This window comes from Lupinus angustifolius, chromosome LG05, assembly GCF_001865875.1.
Source record: "Lupinus angustifolius cultivar Tanjil chromosome LG05, LupAngTanjil_v1.0, whole genome shotgun sequence".
NCBI classification, from domain to species: Eukaryota; Viridiplantae; Streptophyta; class Magnoliopsida; order Fabales; family Fabaceae; genus Lupinus; species Lupinus angustifolius.
In genome coordinates, this window is record NC_032013.1 from 25867629 (window position 1) to 25890103 (window position 22475).

Genomic DNA, 22475 nt, shown 5'->3' on the forward strand with positions numbered 1-22475 from the left:
TATTTCAAATATCCTTATCAATTTATTTTGTGAAATGCAATGAAGATATGGTGTGGTTGGGTTTGGGAGCTTTGTCTTTTTGCAAATTGTTTTTTTTCCAATTTTGTGTTTTTGTTGTGGACTTTTATATAAATTCATTATTTCATTTTCGCACGGATGGGGAATCCACTTTACTATTGAGATTTATTATTATTCATTTATATAGAAAAAAAATGATAATGTATCTATGTTGTAAGGTTCTGTTTGGACTTACTCTTGATGCCACTTATTGATTATTTTTAAGTTTCAACTTTTAGAGATGTGACTTTTTTTCTTTATAAGAGGAAAAACTTACATGAACATGTTCCAATCTAATCACATAATTAAAAGTTGTGTTGCCTTTATAAAGTTTAGTTAATTATTAAGTCTTAAACTATTTGAGCATTCTCTTAACTAAAAAATGGTTGTAGCAACAAAAACAAAACTAGGAAAGAAAGTTGTAATTGAATTTATTAATCATTCATAACTAGGTTGATAAACTTATTCATAACTGTAAATTTGAGAAAGTTGTTTTTACAAATTTTCTATTTATTAATATGTCAATTTTTAATTAGTGAAGACAGAATAGGTAATCCATATTCCTCATTTTCTTGTCAAATGCTAATACATATGAATAAAATGATAAGAAAAAAGTTGTATCGATTCACAAAAACTATGTGGATAGAAAAGAACAAATAAATGGTGTTTGGGTAGTTAGATAAATAGTATTATATCAATTCGAAATTTGAAATTACTGTAACTAAACATTCGTAATTGAATTTTCCAAAAACTTCATATGCTTTATTTATTTCAAAAAAACCCGAATCAAATATGTACGAAATAGAGATAGTCGAACCGCCCAAATAAAGAACTATCTTTGATCAATCAAAACCCCTTCCCAAACTGTATGATTAGGGTCGTATTCTATGGTTACGATTCTACCATATATGTCCTTTTCATTCCGCCAAAAATCGAGCCTTAACTTTGGCTCAAGAAAATAAGATAGTCTAGGTAGAGTATTTCCCTTTATTCTTGAACCTCCATTTTTGTCAAAAAAATCTTGCGGAGACGAGATTTGAACCTGTGACCTCAAGGTTATGAGCCTTGTGAGCTACCGAACTGCTCTACCCCGCGATAAAGAGAAGAATTGACAACTAATGGACAGACGAAGATTGAAGGTACCCCTCCACCATATCTAAAATTACGGTTCTCGACATTATTCTATTATTATTAGTTTCACACTATACTCGAAATTGGAGTACGTTCGCAAGAATGAAACTCAAAGGAATTGACGGGGGCCTGCACAGGCGGTGGAGCATGTGGTTTAATTCGATGTAACGCGAAGAGCCTTACTAGGGCTTGATATGCTGCGAATCCTCTTGAAAGAGAGGGGTTCCTTCGGGAACACAGACACAGGTAGTGCATGACTGTCGTCAGCTCATACTGTAAGGTGTTACACGATAGTGTATAGATATTAAGTATGCAAGAGAATTGTATTCTAAAATTCAAGCATGAGAAGTTGTAAAACTATATTTATGTGTACAAATGATACAATGATTTTTTTTAACAATCCATCTTTATAACCAAGCATTGAGAAAATTTTCAGGTGAATATTTCCAAAAAAAAGTTAAAATTTGCACGGTAAAATAAGATAAATGAAATAATGCACTTTAAAAGAAAACAACCTCGTATCATGAGTGCACTCAAACATTAGAACCCAAACAATAGAAGCACACAAATATGAGATACCATTTCGCGCTCAAAAGCAAATACAAGCTTTTTTTTTGGCCTAAGTGAATTTTAGTGCTTTGGGTTTTAGCCCAAACCTTATTTTTTTTTGGGAACATGACAAAATTTTAGAATTTAATTTTACCAATAGTATAATATTCATATATTATTAGTGTAAAATATTTATACATAGTCACTACATTATATATTATATAATTGATTGTTGATAATGTATGAGTTTTATACCATAAGACTGTATTATCAACCCACAATTCATGTGATGATCACATGAGTCTAAGTGTCACACCTCACAACAAATGTCAATAAAAGTTTGGTAGCTACTAGAGTCTCTAGACAAACAACAACAACTACTACTACAAAATTTGATGCAAAATCATTGCTATGGTTGAAGCAAAGAAGACTTGTAATCATTGTAACTCCAACAAGCACAAAACTTCCATTTCAAACAGTGGTTTTGAGAAAGTTGGCAAATACTATAAATCTTGTTCCATATCCATTGATGTGGATTGTTGTGGAATCAAAAACAGAATTGCTAGAGATACTAAGAAAGAATGGAATCATGTATAGGCATGTGGTTTTCCAATGTTTATGATCTTCAATTCTTCCACTAGCTTTAGAGAAATTGAGTATGGTTTATCCCCTTCTATTTATTTGATCTTCTTCTAATTATATTGTGAGTAAACTCTAGATTTATTCCTTGAAAAATTACAATATTATCTTATATGCTCTTTAAAGTTTTTTATTACTGATTTAGTTCATGCTTAATTTCAGACCTCTATGGTAATTTGAAAGTAATATAAGTTTTTGAGAGCAACAACATTTGTTGGGAGGGACAGTTACGCATTCTGTAATAAATTAATTCCTTATCAAGAAAGAAGAGATACCCTTACAAACATTCAGGCAATACAAATATTGGCTTCCCACTATAAGAAATTTATTCATTTATTCTTCAAAATTATTCTCCCTGTGTATATTTAGTTGTTTATAGTATTTATTGATCCTACGGAATTTTTCTCTCTCAAATTTTGCTTTTAGTTTATAAGATACCATTTAAGGGGTACCTTTTACAACTACCTATGAAAGTTAGTTCAACAAGTTATTATCACTATCTAAAAAAACTTCGAGAAAAATATGTATGCTCTAGTATTGAAGGAGTTTTATATAGTGTTAGACAGAATACGAGTATTCAAAAAATAAAAAATATAAGACATGTATGAGATTCATTTTCAATAAAATATATTCGTTTTCAATAAACAATAACTTATTTAAAGGCCACACAGACTCATACCAACATATCATCACACCCTGTTGACCCTCCGACAGCTAGTCCACAATACTGACTCTCCGATCCACAACATCGTTGTCAATGAGGAGATGAAATTGATATTATTTTTGTTTATATGGTTAGACAATAAACAATTTTATGAATTATTCTACTATATTTTCTAGTTTTGGTACTTGGAATTTTGGAGGACAATGATTTTCACTTTCCATTATATTATTTACTTTGGATATTTTAATTTACACTTATAATTTTATTATATTTTATGTGTTTTTTATTATTTTATACATGTATCATTGAACGTATCGTATCTTATATTTTAAGAAAAAATGTGCATCGACATATTAAATATATATCATGTCTGACACATGTATCCGTATTTGTGATTCATAGCTGTATATATATCATATTCTAAATATTATTTAGTGAAGTCCAAAAGTAAAGTTACCAGAAATTCCTTAGTTTTTATGTGCCAGAAAAGGGATGGGAACATGAGAAGGCAAATATATCCTTTTTAGTTAATTAAGAAACACTTAAAGAAAGGAACAAGTGTAACTAACCAGGTGAGCCATGATAGGTCACCAAAAGTAAGACGGAACTACCTAGATTGAAGAAAGTGGATGAAGATTTGCTTTCGTCAACTTTGTTCCCAATCATATCCATAACTAATCACAATAAAATAAAATTGATAAAGTTCTGAATATTTAATTTTTTTAGCCGATTTCTTTATTCCTCTAGAAATGTAGATTATTTATGGTGTCCAATGATTTACAAAAAAGAATATAAAAATACTATATTAACAACTAATTATAGTAATATACAGTACTGCTCCATTAAAATATTTTATTTTTACACAAGTACTTCAAAAAAATTAATACAAGAGTAATTCACGGCAAACAAAAAAAAAAACAGATACGATTCACTGTAATATTCATCTAACGTAAGCGTAGCAATTTATACACATTTAATATATTATTATACTGATGAGTAAACATGAAAAGTTATAGAGTAAAAATATATAAAACTCGTACATTATTGCTATATACATTTTTTCTCGTAAAAGATGTGGGACCCACTATAAGCAACCCAGTGTGATAATATGTCTTGTCATTTGGCAAGATCTGATTTTCCACCTCTGCCAAGCCAGGAGAGAGAAACATTTATCAGAAATGAAAAAGGTCTTGTTTGGTGCAACTCTGATCTTCAAGTTTTAATCTTTTTCTTCACTCAAATTTTGGGTCAGAACCAGAAATTTGAGATCTCTCACTTGTTTTGAGTTCAGGTACTCCTATTTTCCCATCTTCATTGCCATTGCTCTTTTATGTTTATTCATACATTTCTGTGTAGCCTAGTCTGACTAATTTAGCCAGATAAATCTGAATTCCATGGAAGATGCCAAAGGGGAGATAATTTACTAGTTTTATTGTTTTGATTTAATGTTATTTAGATGAAAATGATAATTATTTATAATTTTATATGCCTCTTTGTTTGGTTTCTAGAACATAATTTACTTTCATTTATGTGGTGTTTTTCCATATAGAATTAATGCAAAATTCTGAAGAGAGCTAGGAATTTGAATTGTTTGTTAACTTCAAACTTCACCCTCAAATCTATATTATGTTCATGATGCATTTCAATTGCAGAAGCTTATTGTTCTTTTCCATTTCCAGAAAAGCAAAATTTATGGGCAAAATAGGTCGATTTGTCCTCTATATTTCTATTTTTGTTTTCAACTTGATCCTACTTTTGAGTTGTTTTTCGTTAGTCGCTTAGTCTCACCCTTAGTTTTGTAGCTTAAGATTCATTTTTAATGGTATAGTGTTAGTGTCAAACAAATTGTATAGGGGTTTTCGTAACTTTTTCGTTCCGAATTCAAAATCATGAATTTAATGGTTGAGAGTTGTTTATCAAATGTGCTAGTACTATGGCATTTGATAATATCAGCACATGCCATTGGATATCCTATTCAAAAATAAGTTATATTGGATTATGAGGTTTGAGATCTTCAAAATTTCCATCTTTTTTTGTATGAAGGGTCAAATTGAGGAATGCCAAGAAAATGGTGAGGAAGGGAAATTGGTTTTCTAGTGTGAAGAAAGCTCTAAGCCCTGACTCAAAGGAGAAGAAAGATCAGGTTTGGATGATATTTATATTAAAGCCATCTTAATTTTTTTGGAATGTTTCTTAATTGTTATAGTTTTACTGATTGCTTTTGCAGAAATCAAGTAAATCTAGGAAGAGATGGTTTGGGAAGCAAAAATTGGAGACTTTAGGATCATTCTCGGGAACTGATAATGCATTGTCGCTTCCTCCACCTGAAGAGATTAAATTGACTAATCATGAAAATGAAAACATTCATGATAATGTTGTTGAAGTTGCAACAACCATGGTTGCTGAGGAACCTGTTCCAGTTCCAGTTCCTGTTGTTCAAACAGTTGCTAGAGTGGAACCATTGACTGAAAAAACAGTTGCTAATGTTGAAGGTGTTAAAATTGCTTGGTTTGCCGGTAAACCAAAGGATGAGGTGGCAGCACTCAAGATTCAAACAGCTTTTCGGGGATACTTGGTATTGTTGCAATTTTGATTTGAACCAATATAACTTACTTTGTTCATTGTTCTTCATTTCCTTCCTCCCCCTTTTCACAATTCATTTAACCCAACTTTCAATGAGAGACATTTTTGTTAAAAAAAAGTCTACACAAAACTCTGTTGTATTTATTTCTATTAAAAATAAGATGCTACAACTAATTCTAAAATCCGATCACGCTTATCAGATTTACTAACTGAGCCATTAACTTGTGGATGCTTTGTGATTAAATGCCATGAATATCCTTAACGAACACCTTTATTTAGTGCAACTCCACTATCAATCTATATGGTTGGGAGCCAAGATGAACCTTCAATTCAACTCCACTAAATGATTGTATTATTGTTCTTTAAATAATACATAAGGCTCAATAAGGTAGGGTTGAAATTTGTCTGCAAAATGTTTATGAACTAACAATTCATTTAACAAATGTATTAGGTCTAACATCATTTTGCATATAAGGGGGTTTGCATATAAAAAAGTTAATATGAAAATCTAAACTCTGTAAATTCTAATCATATAAAAAAGTTAGGCTATCTTTAACGAATGAACTCTTCATTGCATAGAGTTATGAATTATGCGGCTATCAGTGGTAATTAATAACTGCGCCAAATTTTTTAGTTATAGGAATAACTTTCAATCTAAACTTTCTTTGGAAATCATTTAGGCAAGAAGAGCGTTGCGGGCTTTAAGAGGGCTGGTGAGGTTGAAATCATTGATGGAAGGGGCCATTGTAAAACGCCAAGCCACAAGTACCCTCCGCTCTATGCAGACATTAGCACGCATGCAATCTCAGATTCATTTTAGGAGGATCAGAATGTTAGAGGAGAATCAAGCTCTGCAGAGACAGCTCTTACAGAAGCATGCAAAAGAGCTTGAGAGTATTCGGGTAATTGACATTGAGCCCTATGTTTATTTGAATTTTTTGACAGAGGTTGTGTTTCGATTTTTTAATTTGTTTCAAATTGTCATGATAGATTGGAGAAGAATGGGATGACAGCCTACAATCAAAAGAACAAATTGAAGCCAAGTTACTAAGCAAATACGATGCTGCTATGAGAAGAGAAAGAGCACTGGCTTATTCATTCACTCATCAGGTTTTCTATTTCTCTTATCAAGTTACATGATAGGAAATTGATGAAATTTCGTATATGAAATGGAAAGTCGGATTAGTCTTTGTTAGGGTACAAAGCATACACATATATCACATGGTATCATGAAGTTAGTACTAAAATGAGAACCCAAACATGTGTGTTATGTTGTTATTATACCAACTTAATTTGTTGTTTCCATATCTCTTGAAACTGTTCCTCTCAAATTAAACTTAGGCTTGATCAATGCATGAATCCTTTTCTGTCTTTTAGCTATATTCAGAGCTATAACCTCTGCTTAAACCTTTGCAGCCTCTCATCTTCCACCACCACTTGTATATGTGTGTGTGCATAGTCCAATATATGCTTGGTCAAATTAAAGCATAACTTCTTCAATTGTTTATCAATGGCACTCTTTAATTACCTCAAATAAAATGCAATATTATATAATGTGCCTATTTTATTTTGAATGAGTAGCATAGTCTTCCAATGATTTAAGTTACAGCCTTCTTTTTTGAACAAATTGAGTTCAAAGTTTGATCTTTGTAAAAGTACTTATTTGACAGAAAAATGGGAAGACTACATGTAGATCTATAAATCCAATGTTCATGGATCCAACCAATCCTAGCTGGGGTTGGAGCTGGTTGGAACGATGGACAGCAGCCCGGACTTGGGAGGACCGTAGCCAGATGGATAAAGACCTGAATCACCGCTCGTCTATTAGAAGCTCAATCCGCAGCATCACCGGTGCGGAGATCAGCAAATCATTTGCGCGTTTCCAGCTCAATTCTGAAAAGCATTCTCCAACAGCCTGCCAAAAGCCTGTCTCGCCTAACTTTCAGTCCCATCCAACTCCTTCCAAACCACCTTCTCCATCAGTTGCTATGAAACTGAAGAAGGCGAGCCCAAAAGGAAGTTCGGTCGTGGATGACGACTCCAAAAGCATGGTCAGTGTACAGTCAGGCCAGTTCCGGAGGCACTCCATTGCTAGTTCGTCAGTGAGAGATGATGATAGCCTTGCTAGCTTTCCGTCCGTTCCAAGTTACATGGTGCCAACTCAATCTGTAAGAGCTAAGTCCAGGACACAAAGTCCATTAGCCACCGAAAAAGGGTCCTTTAGGACTGCAAAGAAACGTCTTTCTTACCCGGCTTCACCTGCCAGACCAAGGAGACATTCAGGTCTACCAAATGTAGAAAGAAGCTTAAATGAAGAATTCACTGTGGCCAATTGACTATAGTAAACAATCAATTTAGTCCAATGATATTAATGTCACCAGTTAGGTTCTTGAAATTTTCGTGTCACCAATCAAGTTCTTGAAAGATGTATTTGGTTACTTAAGTCCGTAGAAGATCAATGTGACGATGTTTTAAATCTTTGAAGGACTTGGTTGGTGACAAAAAACTTTCAAGCACCAAATCAGTGACACTATTATATTTTGAGGGCTTAATTAAAGGTTTACTAGTTGATTATATAATCAGAATAAAAGGATGGAAAGCAATGAAGTAGGACGGGAAATATATCACAGAAGAAATATAACAAAAGTAATACAAATCAATGATGAATGATGTGCTGACAGTGTAAAACATTTTACATCGTGAGTGCACAGATTTTAAACTCTATATATTATACGACAGAAGAACAAGTCAACTGCCAGAATCATTGAGGACAAATTTCATTCTGTTAAGGTTCTTGTTTCATGATTGTGATACAAATGTAAATTTAACTTTGTTGTCTCATTGCTTTGATGCTACTATGTTTTCTTCTAAAAATTGAAATTATAGAAAGCTTCCATGTTGGATACACATTTACCTATGCTGCCCATTTTGTGTTATTTTAAAAGTAACCCTACAAATGTTTATTTTTGCAAATTACTCCTTTTGTATAATAATTTAATCCTATCATATTCAAATATTCGATTTTAGAGTAGATTCGTATCTAAATGCTCATTTTCATTTTTCTAGTTTTGATTATTTTTACTCCTATTATTTCATGTGCATAAAGCTTGAGTACCCTGAAATATATGATTAATATATCACCAAATCACCCTAATGTTAATCTTTGAAATTGGTTAAAGGTTGTTATATTATACACTTGTCTATTTCTGTTAAAACTGATGCAGATTATTTGGTTAGTTACTCAGTTAGTTGATTATTTGGTACCCTTTATAGTTAGTTGTTAAGGCTATGCTATTGAAATTTTATGAGTGTTTGAGACTGTAACTTACATTGTCCTCAGAACAATTCGGATGCTGCAAATTTAGATTAGACTAAATACCTATTTTATTCTCTTATTTTTCTACCTTATTAGTTTATTCATTCAAAACAAGAAAGTATCTAAAATAGTCCTAAAAAATTTAAATATAGGTCAAATTTGTCATTTTAGTATATTTTACAACACTTTGTATAAACTAATTTGATTAAAAAAGACTAATATATCTCACATTTAAAATTTTTGGGACCATTTTAACTCTTTTTTGTAGGACCAAGTTGGTAAGGTAAAAAATATTATGGACTAAAATGATTTTTTTATGTTTTAAATTTAACAATTTTTTTTAAAAGAAAATTCATAAGGCCAGCCTAAATTTAATTCTAGATTATTATATATTATATATAAATATATTAATTCTAGATTATTCTCCTTCTCAACGGTGCCATGTCTTCTTAATGCTTCCATTTTTCTTCTCTCTCAAGAACTAACATCCAAGACTGGATTCAATCTAGACCCTGAATTTTCTCCTCTTTAGAACCCTAAATTTCTCATCTTTCTTCCCTTTTGGATTTCCTTTTTATCCACCATGAGTTGCTACAGAAGAGGAAAGATCACTTTTGCTGCTTTTCGCAGCTTGGCTTCAAGAGTTTCGCCAAAAAATCCAATCTTGCAATCTGGGTATTCGAATTCGTGTTCAAAAGGTGCTACCATTAATGGGTCCTCTTCGTTTTCTTCAATTTCTCATAGACTAGTCACACGTGTTCCTGAAGTTAACAGGAACGTACACAACCCGTTTGTTGTTGGGTCTAAGAGATCTTATTATGTGGATCCTCGCAATGTTCAGCACTTTAGGCCACGTGGGCCAAAGGGTTGGTTTCAGAATCCAAGACATGTTTTCATTGCTGTAGTAGTTGGTTCAGGTGTTTTGATTACTGTGTATTTTGGGAATTTGGAAACGGTTCCTTATACAAAAAGAAATCATTTGATTCTATTGTCTAGAGCCATGGAGATGAAGCTTGGTGAGAGCCAATTTGAGCAAATGAAGGCAGGTTTCAAGGGTAAGATATTGCCTGCTATACACCCTGAGAGTGTTAGGGTGAGGATGATCGCGCAGGACATCATCGATGCGTTGCAGAGAGGGTTGAGGAAGGACATGGTGTGGAGTGATATGGGGTATGCATCAGAGCATGCCATGGTGAGTGAAGGAGATGATGGGAGTGAAGTGCTGAGTGCATTGGCTGCTGGGAGTGAAGGGAAGGTTGAAGGGAATTGGAGCCGCGGGGATGAGATCCTCGACGATAGATGGGTTCATCAGAGCAGGAGAAAGGGCCAGGAGAAAGGATCACAGCCTCATACTTCTCATTTGGATGGATTGAATTGGGAGGTGTTGGTAGTGAATGAGCCTGTTGTCAATGCTTTTTGCTTACCTGGTGGGAAGATAGTTGTGTTTACCGGTTTGCTAGAGCATTTTAAAAGTGATGTAGAGATAGCAACTATTATTGGACATGAGGTATATAAGTATATTAAGTATATTATTTGCAGGTTAATATGTGTAGGACACCTACAGCTTATTGGTTTACAATTCGCGGCGTGAATGATATGCAGAAATATCTGTTTACATGTGTTTTCATGTTAATTAGGTTGGGCATGCTGTGGCGCGACACAGTGCGGAAGGGATCACAAAGAATCTGTGGTTTGCTATTCTACAATTGGTACTTTATCAATTTGTCACTCCTGATATAGTCAACACAATGTCAGCCCTTTTCTTAAGGCTACCTTTCTCCCGCCGGTATGAATCATCCATTTGCTCTACCTCTAACCTACTGAGTTCCTGCATGGTTCTTTAATTGTAGTAGACTCATTTCATGTGAGCTTATTGAACTGCAATTTAAAGCTGGTATCTGCAATTTACATTTCTGGTTAAATCATTGAACATGCATCTAGTGCACTTCCTGTATATCATGATGAATTATGTAACAATTCAAATGGACTTACTTTAGATAGGATTGAAAGCATTCTGTAGTGCCAATCCAAGTTGACTTACTTTACATATAAGTGATGAATTGGGTAGCAATTCAAGTTGACTTGCTTTACATATAATTCATAAGTTCAACAATGAATGTATTAGAGGGAAAGTAAGAGCAACACTTGTTTAGGTTGGGACATGTGAGAAGACGGCCAATAGAAACCCCAATTAGAAAAGTTGTTAAGATAGAGGGTAGCCCCATAATGAGAGTCAGATGAAGACCAAGAAAAATACCAAGTAAAACCTGGAGGATGCTCAGGGAGGATTTGGACCTAAATGGCCAGTCATGTATATTCTTAGGTTTGTTCACGCTGCCTGGGCTTCCTTTAAGCTTCATGATCTGAAACCAGACTTTTTGTGGATGCATTGATATCAAATTTTTAACATTCTATTGTGACTATCTGGTCAAAATTTAGCCTTGCTTTTTTCATTCATTCTGAGTTGCACTTTCCTTAAGGCATGAGCTTAAAATACTGTGTGGTATCTGCTCTGGTCTTTCCTTTCTGCCAACCAATGTTGTTTTTTCATTGAATTTATACTTGTATGATTTTCAAGTTGCTTGTGATTGTTAAGGGGTATTTAGACGAGCTTATATAGAGCTTATGAAAATAACCTATGGCCCTACTATAAACTCTTTTTAGCTTAGTTCAATAAGGTTGAGAAAAACTTATAAAATATACTCATTCTAGCGTATTTCGACAATGTTTTTGAATAAGCACTTAATTAAGTTGCTTACCCGAACACACTCTTATTCTTACTAGATTTTTATGTTGAAATGGAATAGTATTGAATTATGGCATTGTTCGGATCCATGTGGCTGACCCCACCTAGTGGATTAAGGTTTGGTTGTTGTTGTGGTATACTCATGCATTATATATACCTTTTGTGATGCAATGTTTGATTATAGAGGGATAAAGTGTTAACCATTCATAACTTCACCCTATTTATGCACAATTTGCAGGATGGAAATGGAAGCTGACTACATTGGGCTGCTACTAATTGCATCAGCTGGATATGATCCAAGGGTGGCACCAAAAGTGTATGAGAAGTTAGGCAAAGTCACTGGCGGCGACTCCTCGGCACAAGATTATCTCTCAACTCATCCTTCTGGAAGAAAGAGAGCAGAGTTACTGGCTCAGGCCAAGATCATGGAAGAAGCACTTACTTTATATAGGGATGTAAGATCAGGACGTGGGGTTGAAGGATTTCTTTAAGACACCACCAACACTAACCACAAAGAGCCTCTTTCATAGGATTGTGTTCTTTTATAAAGAAAAATAATTGTCTATATTTGCAATCACAATATATAAGAAGTGATAGTACAAAAAGTTTATATGTACAATATATCATATGATTTCTAGTGTATATTAGTTGTTTTCTTCAATTACATTTTTTGTTTTGCCTTCGATCATCTTCATTAATCTTTCCACAAACTTTTCTCTTCCACAAAATGTGTCATAGGGCTGTTTGAAAAGAATGAAGTGATGAAAATAAAACGTAATTTTAAGTTTTAACCATTAATTCGGACATAAGAAGAAGAAAAAAGCATGTAGAATGATTTTTTTAGTGAATCCCAATTTATCAATATCCTAAAGTAATTTTAGATATCTATTAATCCAAGTTGAGTTGAAAAGATTATTAATAAACAGAGTATAACATATAAAGATTTATATATACTTAATATATTATTTATCATTCATTTCTATTACTTTCTTTTAAATAGTAAATGATGATTAAACATGAATGATAGTTGATGCAATGATAGTATATAAAATGTATACATTGTAGGTATATATTTTTTCAACACATATGAATATAGTAGTTTAATGCATTAATAAATAAATGTGTAAAAATGAAAGATTGTAGTCTAACCCATTCTTTCATTGTACCACACTCAAGGCCCAGTGAGCTTGAATATTTAGTTATGCACTGAGACTGGCCCATTAATCTTATCTTTATATTAACACACAACACAACAATTCAATTTCACTAGGGTTAGGGTTTTACATTGCGGCTACTGCATCTTCTTCATCAATCTCCTCCAAGACCATCTAACTACACTACACCATGGGGTAATGCAAATTTACTCTTACATCGTCCAAATTATCTTGTTAAATTTTTAAGTCAACTTACAATGTTATATCAATCTCTGTTAATTGCTATGTTTTTCCGAACTCTGAGCTCAAATTTGTTCCTTTTATTGTTCGTGGTTATCTATTGTCGGAAAATTTCATATTTGTGATTGGATAGAAAGATGAAGTTGGCAAATCTGGTAATTATTTGGTTGTGTTGTTGAATTTAATATTGCCTTGGGTTTATTTGTATCAGTTCATAGTCTCTGATTGCTCATTCACCTTAAAAAATGTATTTTTCTCGCATACTTGTTTGTTACAATCGCCGAAATGCGGTATGTAATATGTCTGTTGTATTTGAATTTGGAGTGAATTTGTATTAACCAATTTATTAAGTGTTTACTAACTAGCTCAATAAGCTAAAAAAGCTGATTTTCATAAGCTTCTATGAGAACCTTTTACTGGAATAAGCTAAAAAGAGCTTATAAAATGTCATAAGATATTTTCATAAGCTATTTTTGTTAGTTATTTTTGATATGCACAAATAAGCACTCTTCCAAAGGCTTCCTTTCTTTGTTGAGTAGGGGCTACTAATTTTTTAATCTTACATATTAGCATGAGATGTAGGAAATTAAGTCTTATTAGTGTACCTGTTTTACAGAAAAACTCGTGGAATGGGAGCTGCCCGCAAGCTGAAGTCCCACCGTAGGAGGCAAAGGTGGGCTGACAAGTCATACAAGAAATCCCATCTTGGTAATGAATGGAAGAAGCCTTTTGCTGGTTCATCCCATGCAAAGGGTATTGTTCTTGAAAAGATGTAAGTTTTATTTAACTTGCTATTTATACCATGTTGAATATTTGCTCAATTATAGGTTTTGATGTTAACAAATTTGTATGGTGTTCTATGTGCCAGAGGTATTGAGGCTAAGCAGCCCAACTCTGCTATTCGTAAATGTGCCAGGGTTCAACTCATTAAAAATGGAAAGAAGATTGCTGCGTTTGTGCCAAATGATGGTTGCTTAAACTATATCGAAGAAAATGTGAGTGATAGTGATTATATAGTCTTGTGCTGTATTGCTTATCCTATTTACAATGATAAATCTGTAATTGTATTAAGATCCATTATGGGCATATTTGGATGAAAATTTGAATTAACCATTGATTCAACAAGTTTTTTAGAATTTGGTTATAAGTGCTTATTTTAATAAACTTTGCTCATGAGCTTATTGAGATAAGCTAAAAAGAGTTTATTGTAACTCATGAGCTAATTTCAGAAGGTTATGAAAATAAATTAATTTCATAAGCCTGATTAAGATTTTCCAAATGCCTCCATGTAGTCTTTCCTATTATGCTTACCCTCTTTGTCCTCTCAAATCTGTTAGTATATTGAATTCAAATGTTTAATATCTGGTAAATCTGATGGTGTTGTAGGATGAAGTCTTGATTGCTGGATTTGGACGTAAGGGTCATGCCGTTGGTGATATTCCTGGAGTCAGATTCAAGGTTGTGAAAGTTTCTGGTGTATCTCTCCTGGCTCTTTTCAAGGAGAAGAAAGAGAAGCCAAGGTCTTAAATTTTGGGATAGTTCAACTCTCTTTTTTTGCAGCTTATCTTAAGAACTATAATGAATTTCGCTTCTTGAGACTGAATGAGTTTTATGGACAAATTGATATCACTAATAGCGATTTTACTGAATTTCATTTGATTTTTTTCTTAGCCTTAATTTGTTTTGCAATTACGGTTGGTGATGAGAACCACATGAAATTCCACCACGATTTATTTTTTGGCAGCTCTTGTAGTCTAAGAATGGTTATATACCCTTTACTCTATTATCCTGCTATGTTAGCTTTAATTTTTGTTGAGCATAATGTTGTGAATTTCCCTTTTAAACACTAAAGGGGTCATTATCTATGTTCTTCAATTAAGTTAACTTATGCCTTGAGACAAGAAAAAATCCCTTGATAATGAATGCAAAAAATACAAGATACCAAAAAAAATACAAAACAAAAATCCCTTGCGAAATAAATCTAGAAGACACATCAAAATGTAACTAGAGGAGCCAAAGATTCCTCCTTTAGTTACACTTTTGGCACATCACAAAAAACTAAAATAATATGTAGTTCATGCTTTTGACATTGATTGCCTTGTTAAATTGATCTTGTAATGCATGATATTATTTTGGCGACAGTTTGGCCGGTAGAAAATGTTTAAGATATTATTGATGCTGTGATATTGGAAGCTTTTAATGCAACAATCCATTCCTTCACAGAATGTAAGACTTTCAGCTCTTGCTGAAAATAGATTATTTCTTCAAAATGATGCTTATAGTCATAGTTCAAGGTTTCTTGATCAATTTCAACCCAACAATCTATCAATTTAGGAACAATTGCATCATCAGCAGTTCAGCAGTAATGTTTTCATATCAAGTAGTCTTCCTACTTGGCATGATGGCAAGAACTTTAGTGGCCTCCGTATGTCACAAGTATTGGATAATCAGAGAATATGGGATTTAACAATTTCATGCCTGGTTATGAGAATATCAAGTTTTGAGCACCTTCACCCACTGATCTACCAGAAGATTATGGTGATTTTAGTTAAACTACAATGCATTAAAAGATGGTTCTCGGTGTAATGATAAAGTTGTTTGTCTTATGACCTGAATATCATGGGTTCAAATCTCGGAAATCATTTGTTCACTTGCAATTGACATCTACCATACCCAAATCCCACCCTGGATTCGTGTATTGGGTCATCATTTTTTTTGTAGTGTAATTATTAAATATTTTTCTGGTCAATCATACTTCCTGATACATGGAGTGACACAAACTAATAGGACACTAGATTATTTAACTTGCTATTTATACCATGTTGAATATTTGCTCAATTATAGGTTTTGATGTTAACAAATTTGTATGGTGTTCTATGTGCCAGAGGTATTGAGGCTAAGCAGCCCAACTCTGCTATTCGTAAATGTGCCAGGGTTCAACTCATTAAAAATGGAAAGAAGATTGCTGCGTTTGTGCCAAATGATGGTTGCTTAAACTATATCGAAGAAAATGTGAGTGATAGTGATTATATAGTCTTGTGCTGTATTGCTTATCCTATTTACAATGATAAATCTGTAATTGTATTAAGATCCATTATGGGCATATTTGGATGAAAATTTGAATTAACCATTGATTCAACAAGTTTTTTAGAATTTGGTTATAAGTGCTTATTTTAATAAACTTTGCTCATGAGCTTATTGAGATAAGCTAAAAAGAGTTTATTGTAACTCATGAGCTAATTTCAGAAGGTTATGAAAATAAATTAATTTCATAAGCCTGATTAAGATTTTCCAAATGCCTCCATGTAGTCTTTCCTATTATGCTTACCCTCTTTGTCCTCTCAAATCTGTTAGTATATTGAATTCAAATGTTTAATATCTGGTAAATCTGATGGTGTTGTAGGATGAAGTCTTGATTGCTGGATTTGGACGTAAGGGTCATGCCGTTGGTGATATTCCTGGAGTCAGATTCAAGGTTGTGAAAGTTTCTGGTGTATCTCTCCTGGCTCTTTTCAAGGAGAAGAAAGAGAAGCCAAGGTCTTAAATTTTGGGATAGTTCAACTCTCTTTTTTTGCAGCTTATCTTAAGAACTATAATGAATTTCGCTTCTTGAGACTGAATGAGTTTTATGGACAAATTGATATCACTAATAGCGATTTTACTGAATTTCATTTGATTTTTTTCTTAGCCTTAATTTGTTTTGCAATTACGGTTGGTGATGAGAACCACATGAAATTCCACCACGATTTATTTTTTGGCAGCTCTTGTAGTCTAAGAATGGTTATATACCCTTTACTCTATTATCCTGCTATGTTAGCTTTAATTTTTGTTGAGCATAATGTTGTGAATTTCCCTTTTAAACACTAAAGGGGTCATTATCTATGTTCTTCAATTAAGTTAACTTATGCCTTGAGACAAGAAAAAATCCCTTGATAATGAATGCAAAAAATACAAGATACCAAAAAAAATACAAAACAAAAATCCCTTGCGAAATAAATCTAGAAGACACATCAAAATGTAACTAGAGGAGCCAAAGATTCCTCCTTTAGTTACACTTTTGGCACATCACAAAAAACTAAAATAATATGTAGTTCATGCTTTTGACATTGATTGCCTTGTTAAATTGATCTTGTAATGCATGATATTATTTTGGCGACAGTTTGGCCGGTAGAAAATGTTTAAGATATTATTGATGCTGTGATATTGGAAGCTTTTAATGCAACAATCCATTCCTTCACAGAATGTAAGACTTTCAGCTCTTGCTGAAAATAGATTATTTCTTCAAAATGATGCTTATAGTCATAGTTCAAGGTTTCTTGATCAATTTCAACCCAACAATCTATCAATTTAGGAACAATTGCATCATCAGCAGTTCAGCAGTAATGTTTTCATATCAAGTAGTCTTCCTACTTGGCATGATGGCAAGAACTTTAGTGGCCTCCGTATGTCACAAGTATTGGATAATCAGAGAATATGGGATTTAACAATTTCATGCCTGGTTATGAGAATATCAAGTTTTGAGCACCTTCACCCACTGATCTACCAGAAGATTATGGTGATTTTAGTTAAACTACAATGCATTAAAAGATGGTTCTCGGTGTAATGATAAAGTTGTTTGTCTTATGACCTGAATATCATGGGTTCAAATCTCGGAAATCATTTGTTCACTTGCAATTGACATCTACCATACCCAAATCCCACCCTGGATTCGTGTATTGGGTCATCATTTTTTTTGTAGTGTAATTATTAAATATTTTTCTGGTCAATCATACTTCCTGATACATGGAGTGACACAAACTAATAGGACACTAGAATTGCTCCCCTCAAATACCCTTCATTGTAAGTAGCACTTCTATAAAAAAAAAGAGTCAAGATTCCTTGAATTTGATTTTGGTTTGGTAAGGCTGCTTTTTAGGATTTGGGTACCCTTGATTTCATTGCAAGTTTTGCAACTTTGCAATCAAAATGGACAATTGTAAATGCCAACAGCCTTAGTTTCAAACCTGTAAAGCATATAATCACGCAAATCACCTTTTGGTTTCCTTCCTCAAATTCATGCCGGATTATATCAAGAGAATCTGTCTACAATTTATTAGTTGTCTTGCATGGATTTCATCCGATAATAAGAAATTTATTGAATCGAGTGGATTATAAATCGGTAAAGCCAACATGCTTACATAATAGAAGAAGAAATACAAGTTATTGAATTCATACACTAATCGGAAAAGGAAATATTCCTACCAACAATAACAGTAAACCAATATCAGGTCATTATCTTAATCAAATCTAACAATGACAGCATATCACAAGTTTTGCCATTAAATATTACTGAATTGTGAAGAAGTCATATAGATCCTATCCAAATTATAGTCCTATCTATTGAGTGCCCTTCCCTTTAAAGAGCATAGCAAACTCGGAGTAGAAATCATGTAAAGATTCAATCTCAATAGGATTAGCTTCTAATCATCGGTAAATCTTTGTCCTAAGTCTACTATTTATAGGACAAGAGATAAATAAATGTAAGTGATTCTTCCTCTATAAGACAAAGTGTACAATCGTCATTCAATGACATACCTCTAGCCATAAGATTCTTTTTTGTTGGTAATCTAACCCATAACAATTCACCTTTACTTAATCGACAATGTGCTAAGTAGATACTTCATATGAGTTAAAGATAATATTTATCATTATTGTTGCTAACCATAAGATACTTCATACCATCTTGTCTTTTTTCTTTGTTTGTGCAATGTGATCAAGTTGGTTAATAGGGAAATGAGAGCAAGAATGTAGTATGAATTCCTCAGAAGGAGGGTTCTTTAGATTTGTACAAAATTTGATACCGTTTGATTATGAAAAGTTATGCTAAACAGTAAAAATAAGGGAAACTCAACCATCTTTGGTCTTATGGTGGTTAGGATTTAGGATGAAGAAATGGATAATGATGGATATACTACAATTTAAACAATAATTCTCTCATTAAACCAGAACTTTTATAGTTCCATATTGAGAACAGTGGAATGCAAATTTCAAGTGACATAAATTTATAATGACATGGTAAAAATAAAGTGTTGTTAATGGATCAAATAGTAAGGATCCTAGAGGCAAATAATACAAAAAAAACAAATGAAACAATAACATGGTAATACATTTTTATGCTTTTATATACAATGAAATAACATTTTTATCATTGAAAATACATATAAAATCAAGTACTTATCTCTCTATGAGTGAGGAGGGTAGTTGTTCTAATAAACATGGTTCAGAAAGGGTGAACGACATAGAGCAATGTACAATGAATATGCGCAGTGGGAACCACCTTTTTATACGCTTATGCTGTGTTTGGCAGCATAGAAATCCTGCTTCATGAAGCCACAAAGTGACACTTGTGTACTCACGAGATCTTACACAGTTGATAGATAACCGTGATGAAAATAACTTGATTTTTTCAATATCTGAAGAGATTACTTTTGTGATGATATTTACATGTTGAACAACATTAATCTCTGGCTTTAACTATTAGGGTTTTAAAACTTTCTTAAGCTTCATCAACATTCATACTAGTACTTGTTAAGATTGAATAATAATGAATATATAGAAGAAAATTAAAAGTGTAGAGTTAAAACCCCATGGTTATATGTGTGAATGATTCTGAAGTTGAAGCGTGGAAGATAAGTTGGTGGTGACAGTGCTGCTTCACTAATATTAGTGATTCAGTAATGTTGACAATTCAACGGTCATGTTTGTCTTGAAAAAGGGATCAGAAGAGAAAGAAAAGAAAAGAGTGATAGATACTCAGCAATAAATAGAAATAACAGTTCTTAATGATATGACATACACATGCAGGGTTCATTCAAAGATCCAACAATTCAACAACGTTAATGCAATGGACATGACAGGAACCCCGTAACACTATCTATGTTCCTAACCCGTTCAATGTCTTTTCTACAACCATGCATGCATGTAAATGATGTAATATGTATATAATATACCTAAACCCTGCAAAGAATCTAGGGCCTGTAAATTATCATAATCTTTAAATAATGGGACTTTTATTCACTGTGCCTAGGGTTTACAACAAAATAAGCAACTTAGAATTACTAAGAAAAAAACTGTGTTTTAAATTGTAGTTGCGATTGAGCGGTGATGATTGTGGTTTCTGTGATTGAGGTTATTATAGTCGTTATGACGTGGATTGCGAATGTTGTAGTGTGAATTATTTTGTGATTAAAAACTATTTTTGAATTCAATGTGGCCTGATGGGGTCCAAATGCAGCCCGATGCGGTTGTGTTGTGGCCAATGTGGTTACATTGTGGCCGAATACGGTTACTTTATAGCCTGTTTCAGCAGTATCATTGTGATTCAGAATCACGCTGTAATTGCAATGTGATGTTGTGGTTGCGACAATCACCGCAATAATACGGCCACATCGCATTTAAATCACCGATATAAAAGCTAAAACAAATAGTTGAACTTAGAGCTATTAAACATAAATTGAGTTTCGAGGTGAAACAATTCTTATCGATCTAATCCTACACATTCCACTTAAATCAACTTATTTCCACCTTATTGATATCCTATAGATATGATATCATCAAAAATTTACTCTAATCCTTTCTCACTACCAAATAACTGTGGAATCTAATTAGTGGGTGATTAACAAAATAAAAATACAATTGATATGGATTGTAAAAATATAATAGGTGTAACAAGAATTGTTGAATTGAAAATTATTGAAGTTTTGGTGAGACTTCTAATATAGAGTAGTTTTGGGTGAGACAAATGTCTGTTTACTGCATGCATGCATGCACATCTTCTGATTGTGATTGTTGCGTGTAACTTGATTAATCATCATTCAATGAACACCGGAACATGAATCCTCTGTCTTCAAATATTCATTTCCCGATATTTCAAGCTAATCAAATCTCACCAGATAAGATAAAAAAATATTTTTTGTTTTTATTATTTTTCTTTCAATAAGATATAGAAAATGAGACAGGTAATTTCTATTTCAACCTCAGGCAAGGAGTGGATCCTACTATTCCACAACACTTTTTTGTTTCATTAAACATTAACACTATGTTTTCTGAAATTTGATCATTTTAATCTAATCAATAGAGTACTTAATTTGATTTCTGAAATTTAATTAATTAATTTGTCACATAAGATAAGAGGATGATAAGAAGGAAAATAAGTATTATTTCTGAAATTTTGGTATGAAAATTATGTAGAAGTGTTAATGCAATTATTATACAGGAGCTAAAGGAGGTGTTGGTATCTAGTAAAGTTGAGATAGTGATGTGAATGAACAATTTGATGAGGTTCAGGTTCAGAGTTGATCAGTTAATGTACTCATTGTAATGGTTCAGCTAAGTTACCATAGGATCATAGGATAGCATAGAGCCCAACAATGGGAAAAGACTTAAAGGACCCCAAAGTTGCAAAGATAATGATGAGAGAGGAGAAAGATAGGGTAAGAGTACGGAAATGAGAGTTGATGAGAGTGAGGTAGTGGCAGAATAATCAACTTTATACTATTCACATGATACAAGGTTGAGGGGTCCTCTCTTATTTACGTTTTGGACTTAACTTGTAGGTATACCAGTCCTAGTCACAGACTCTAACCTAAGCCTCTTCTTCAAAAAGCCAAGGATTGCGGATTGCCTTTAATCCAACGAAAGAGACTTCACATTCTTAACCCCCCAATTCTACACGTGGTCTTTTTTTATTTATCATGCAACAATACAAAACTAAACCCTCATCTTACTATTATTATATTATTATTATCTCGTACCTTAGTAACAGTGCTAACCCTCTCTTCCTACTAAACCTTTTCGCATCAGCAACACCTAAGAATTTTGTTTTAATTAATATAATTATATTTTTATGTTTTCTATTGTGGAGAGAAAATATGATAATAGATTAAGTTTGATGGATAAATTTAGAAAATTTTGCTAAAAAACCATAATTTCTTTAGTTTGGTATGACACTTATATAAGAATGAAGACACTAGATCCTTGATTTTTATTACGATTAAGCATTTCTTAATCAAATTAACAGGAGTTTGACCTAAGTAAAAATACTAATCGGGATAAAAGTACATTAGAATACATGTCTTATCTTCTCGGACAGTGTTCCGGAACTTTCCGACAGTGATGCTTAAACACAAACACATTACCATGGAATATTGTTTGAAAAATTACATACTTGTATATTAAAGTGATTTGAACGTTCTACCAACCACACATCAAATGTAGGGTAGGTATCATTAGAAAAGAATATGATATGACAAATGCGCTTATAAAACATAGCATTAAAATATGGGAAGCAAACTTAGTATTTGCATGAACCATTCCGTACAAAGTACAAACACTGCTGTTGGCAATTGCAGTATATAT

The 22475-nt window shown here is 33.0% G+C and overlaps 4 protein-coding genes and 1 long non-coding RNA gene across 6 annotated transcripts; 4 read left to right on the forward strand and 1 right to left on the reverse strand.

The window, feature by feature from the left end:
• On the reverse strand, positions 796–18269 carry LOC109348398. The gene is made up of 3 exons (XR_002107728.1): positions 18257–18269; positions 2829–2837; positions 796–889 (listed from the first exon to the last, which is right to left on the reverse strand). It is a non-coding gene; the product is annotated as an uncharacterized LOC109348398 (long non-coding RNA).
• On the forward strand, positions 4144–7997 carry LOC109348394 (protein IQ-DOMAIN 1-like). Of its 2 annotated transcripts, none has more exons than XM_019588810.1 (6): positions 4144–4331; positions 5084–5183; positions 5268–5615; positions 6304–6525; positions 6614–6733; positions 7294–7997. In XM_019588810.1, the coding sequence occupies exons 2-6, from the start codon at positions 5109–5111 to the stop codon at positions 7957–7959; spliced, it is 1431 nt and encodes a 476-aa protein (XP_019444355.1). In that variant the 5' UTR covers positions 4144–4331; positions 5084–5108; the 3' UTR covers positions 7960–7997. The 2 variants fall into 2 exon arrangements, with proteins under 2 accessions (XP_019444355.1, XP_019444356.1); XM_019588811.1 differs by having other exon boundaries at positions 4172–4227.
• LOC109348395 lies at positions 9352–12373 on the forward strand. The gene is made up of 3 exons (XM_019588812.1): positions 9352–10446; positions 10577–10725; positions 11924–12373. Exons 1-3 carry the CDS (start codon positions 9523–9525, stop codon positions 12174–12176), a joined length of 1326 nt encoding a protein of 441 aa, XP_019444357.1. The 5' UTR covers positions 9352–9522; the 3' UTR covers positions 12177–12373.
• Positions 12936–14749, forward strand: LOC109348396 (40S ribosomal protein S23). Its single transcript, XM_019588813.1, has 4 exons — positions 12936–13034; positions 13696–13851; positions 13948–14074; positions 14466–14749. Exons 1-4 carry the CDS (start codon positions 13030–13032, stop codon positions 14604–14606), a joined length of 429 nt encoding a protein of 142 aa, XP_019444358.1. The 5' UTR covers positions 12936–13029; the 3' UTR covers positions 14607–14749.
• LOC109348397 (40S ribosomal protein S23-2-like) lies at positions 15891–16766 on the forward strand. The gene is made up of 2 exons (XM_019588814.1): positions 15891–16091; positions 16483–16766. The coding sequence occupies exons 1-2, from the start codon at positions 15930–15932 to the stop codon at positions 16621–16623; spliced, it is 303 nt and encodes a 100-aa protein (XP_019444359.1). The 5' UTR covers positions 15891–15929; the 3' UTR covers positions 16624–16766.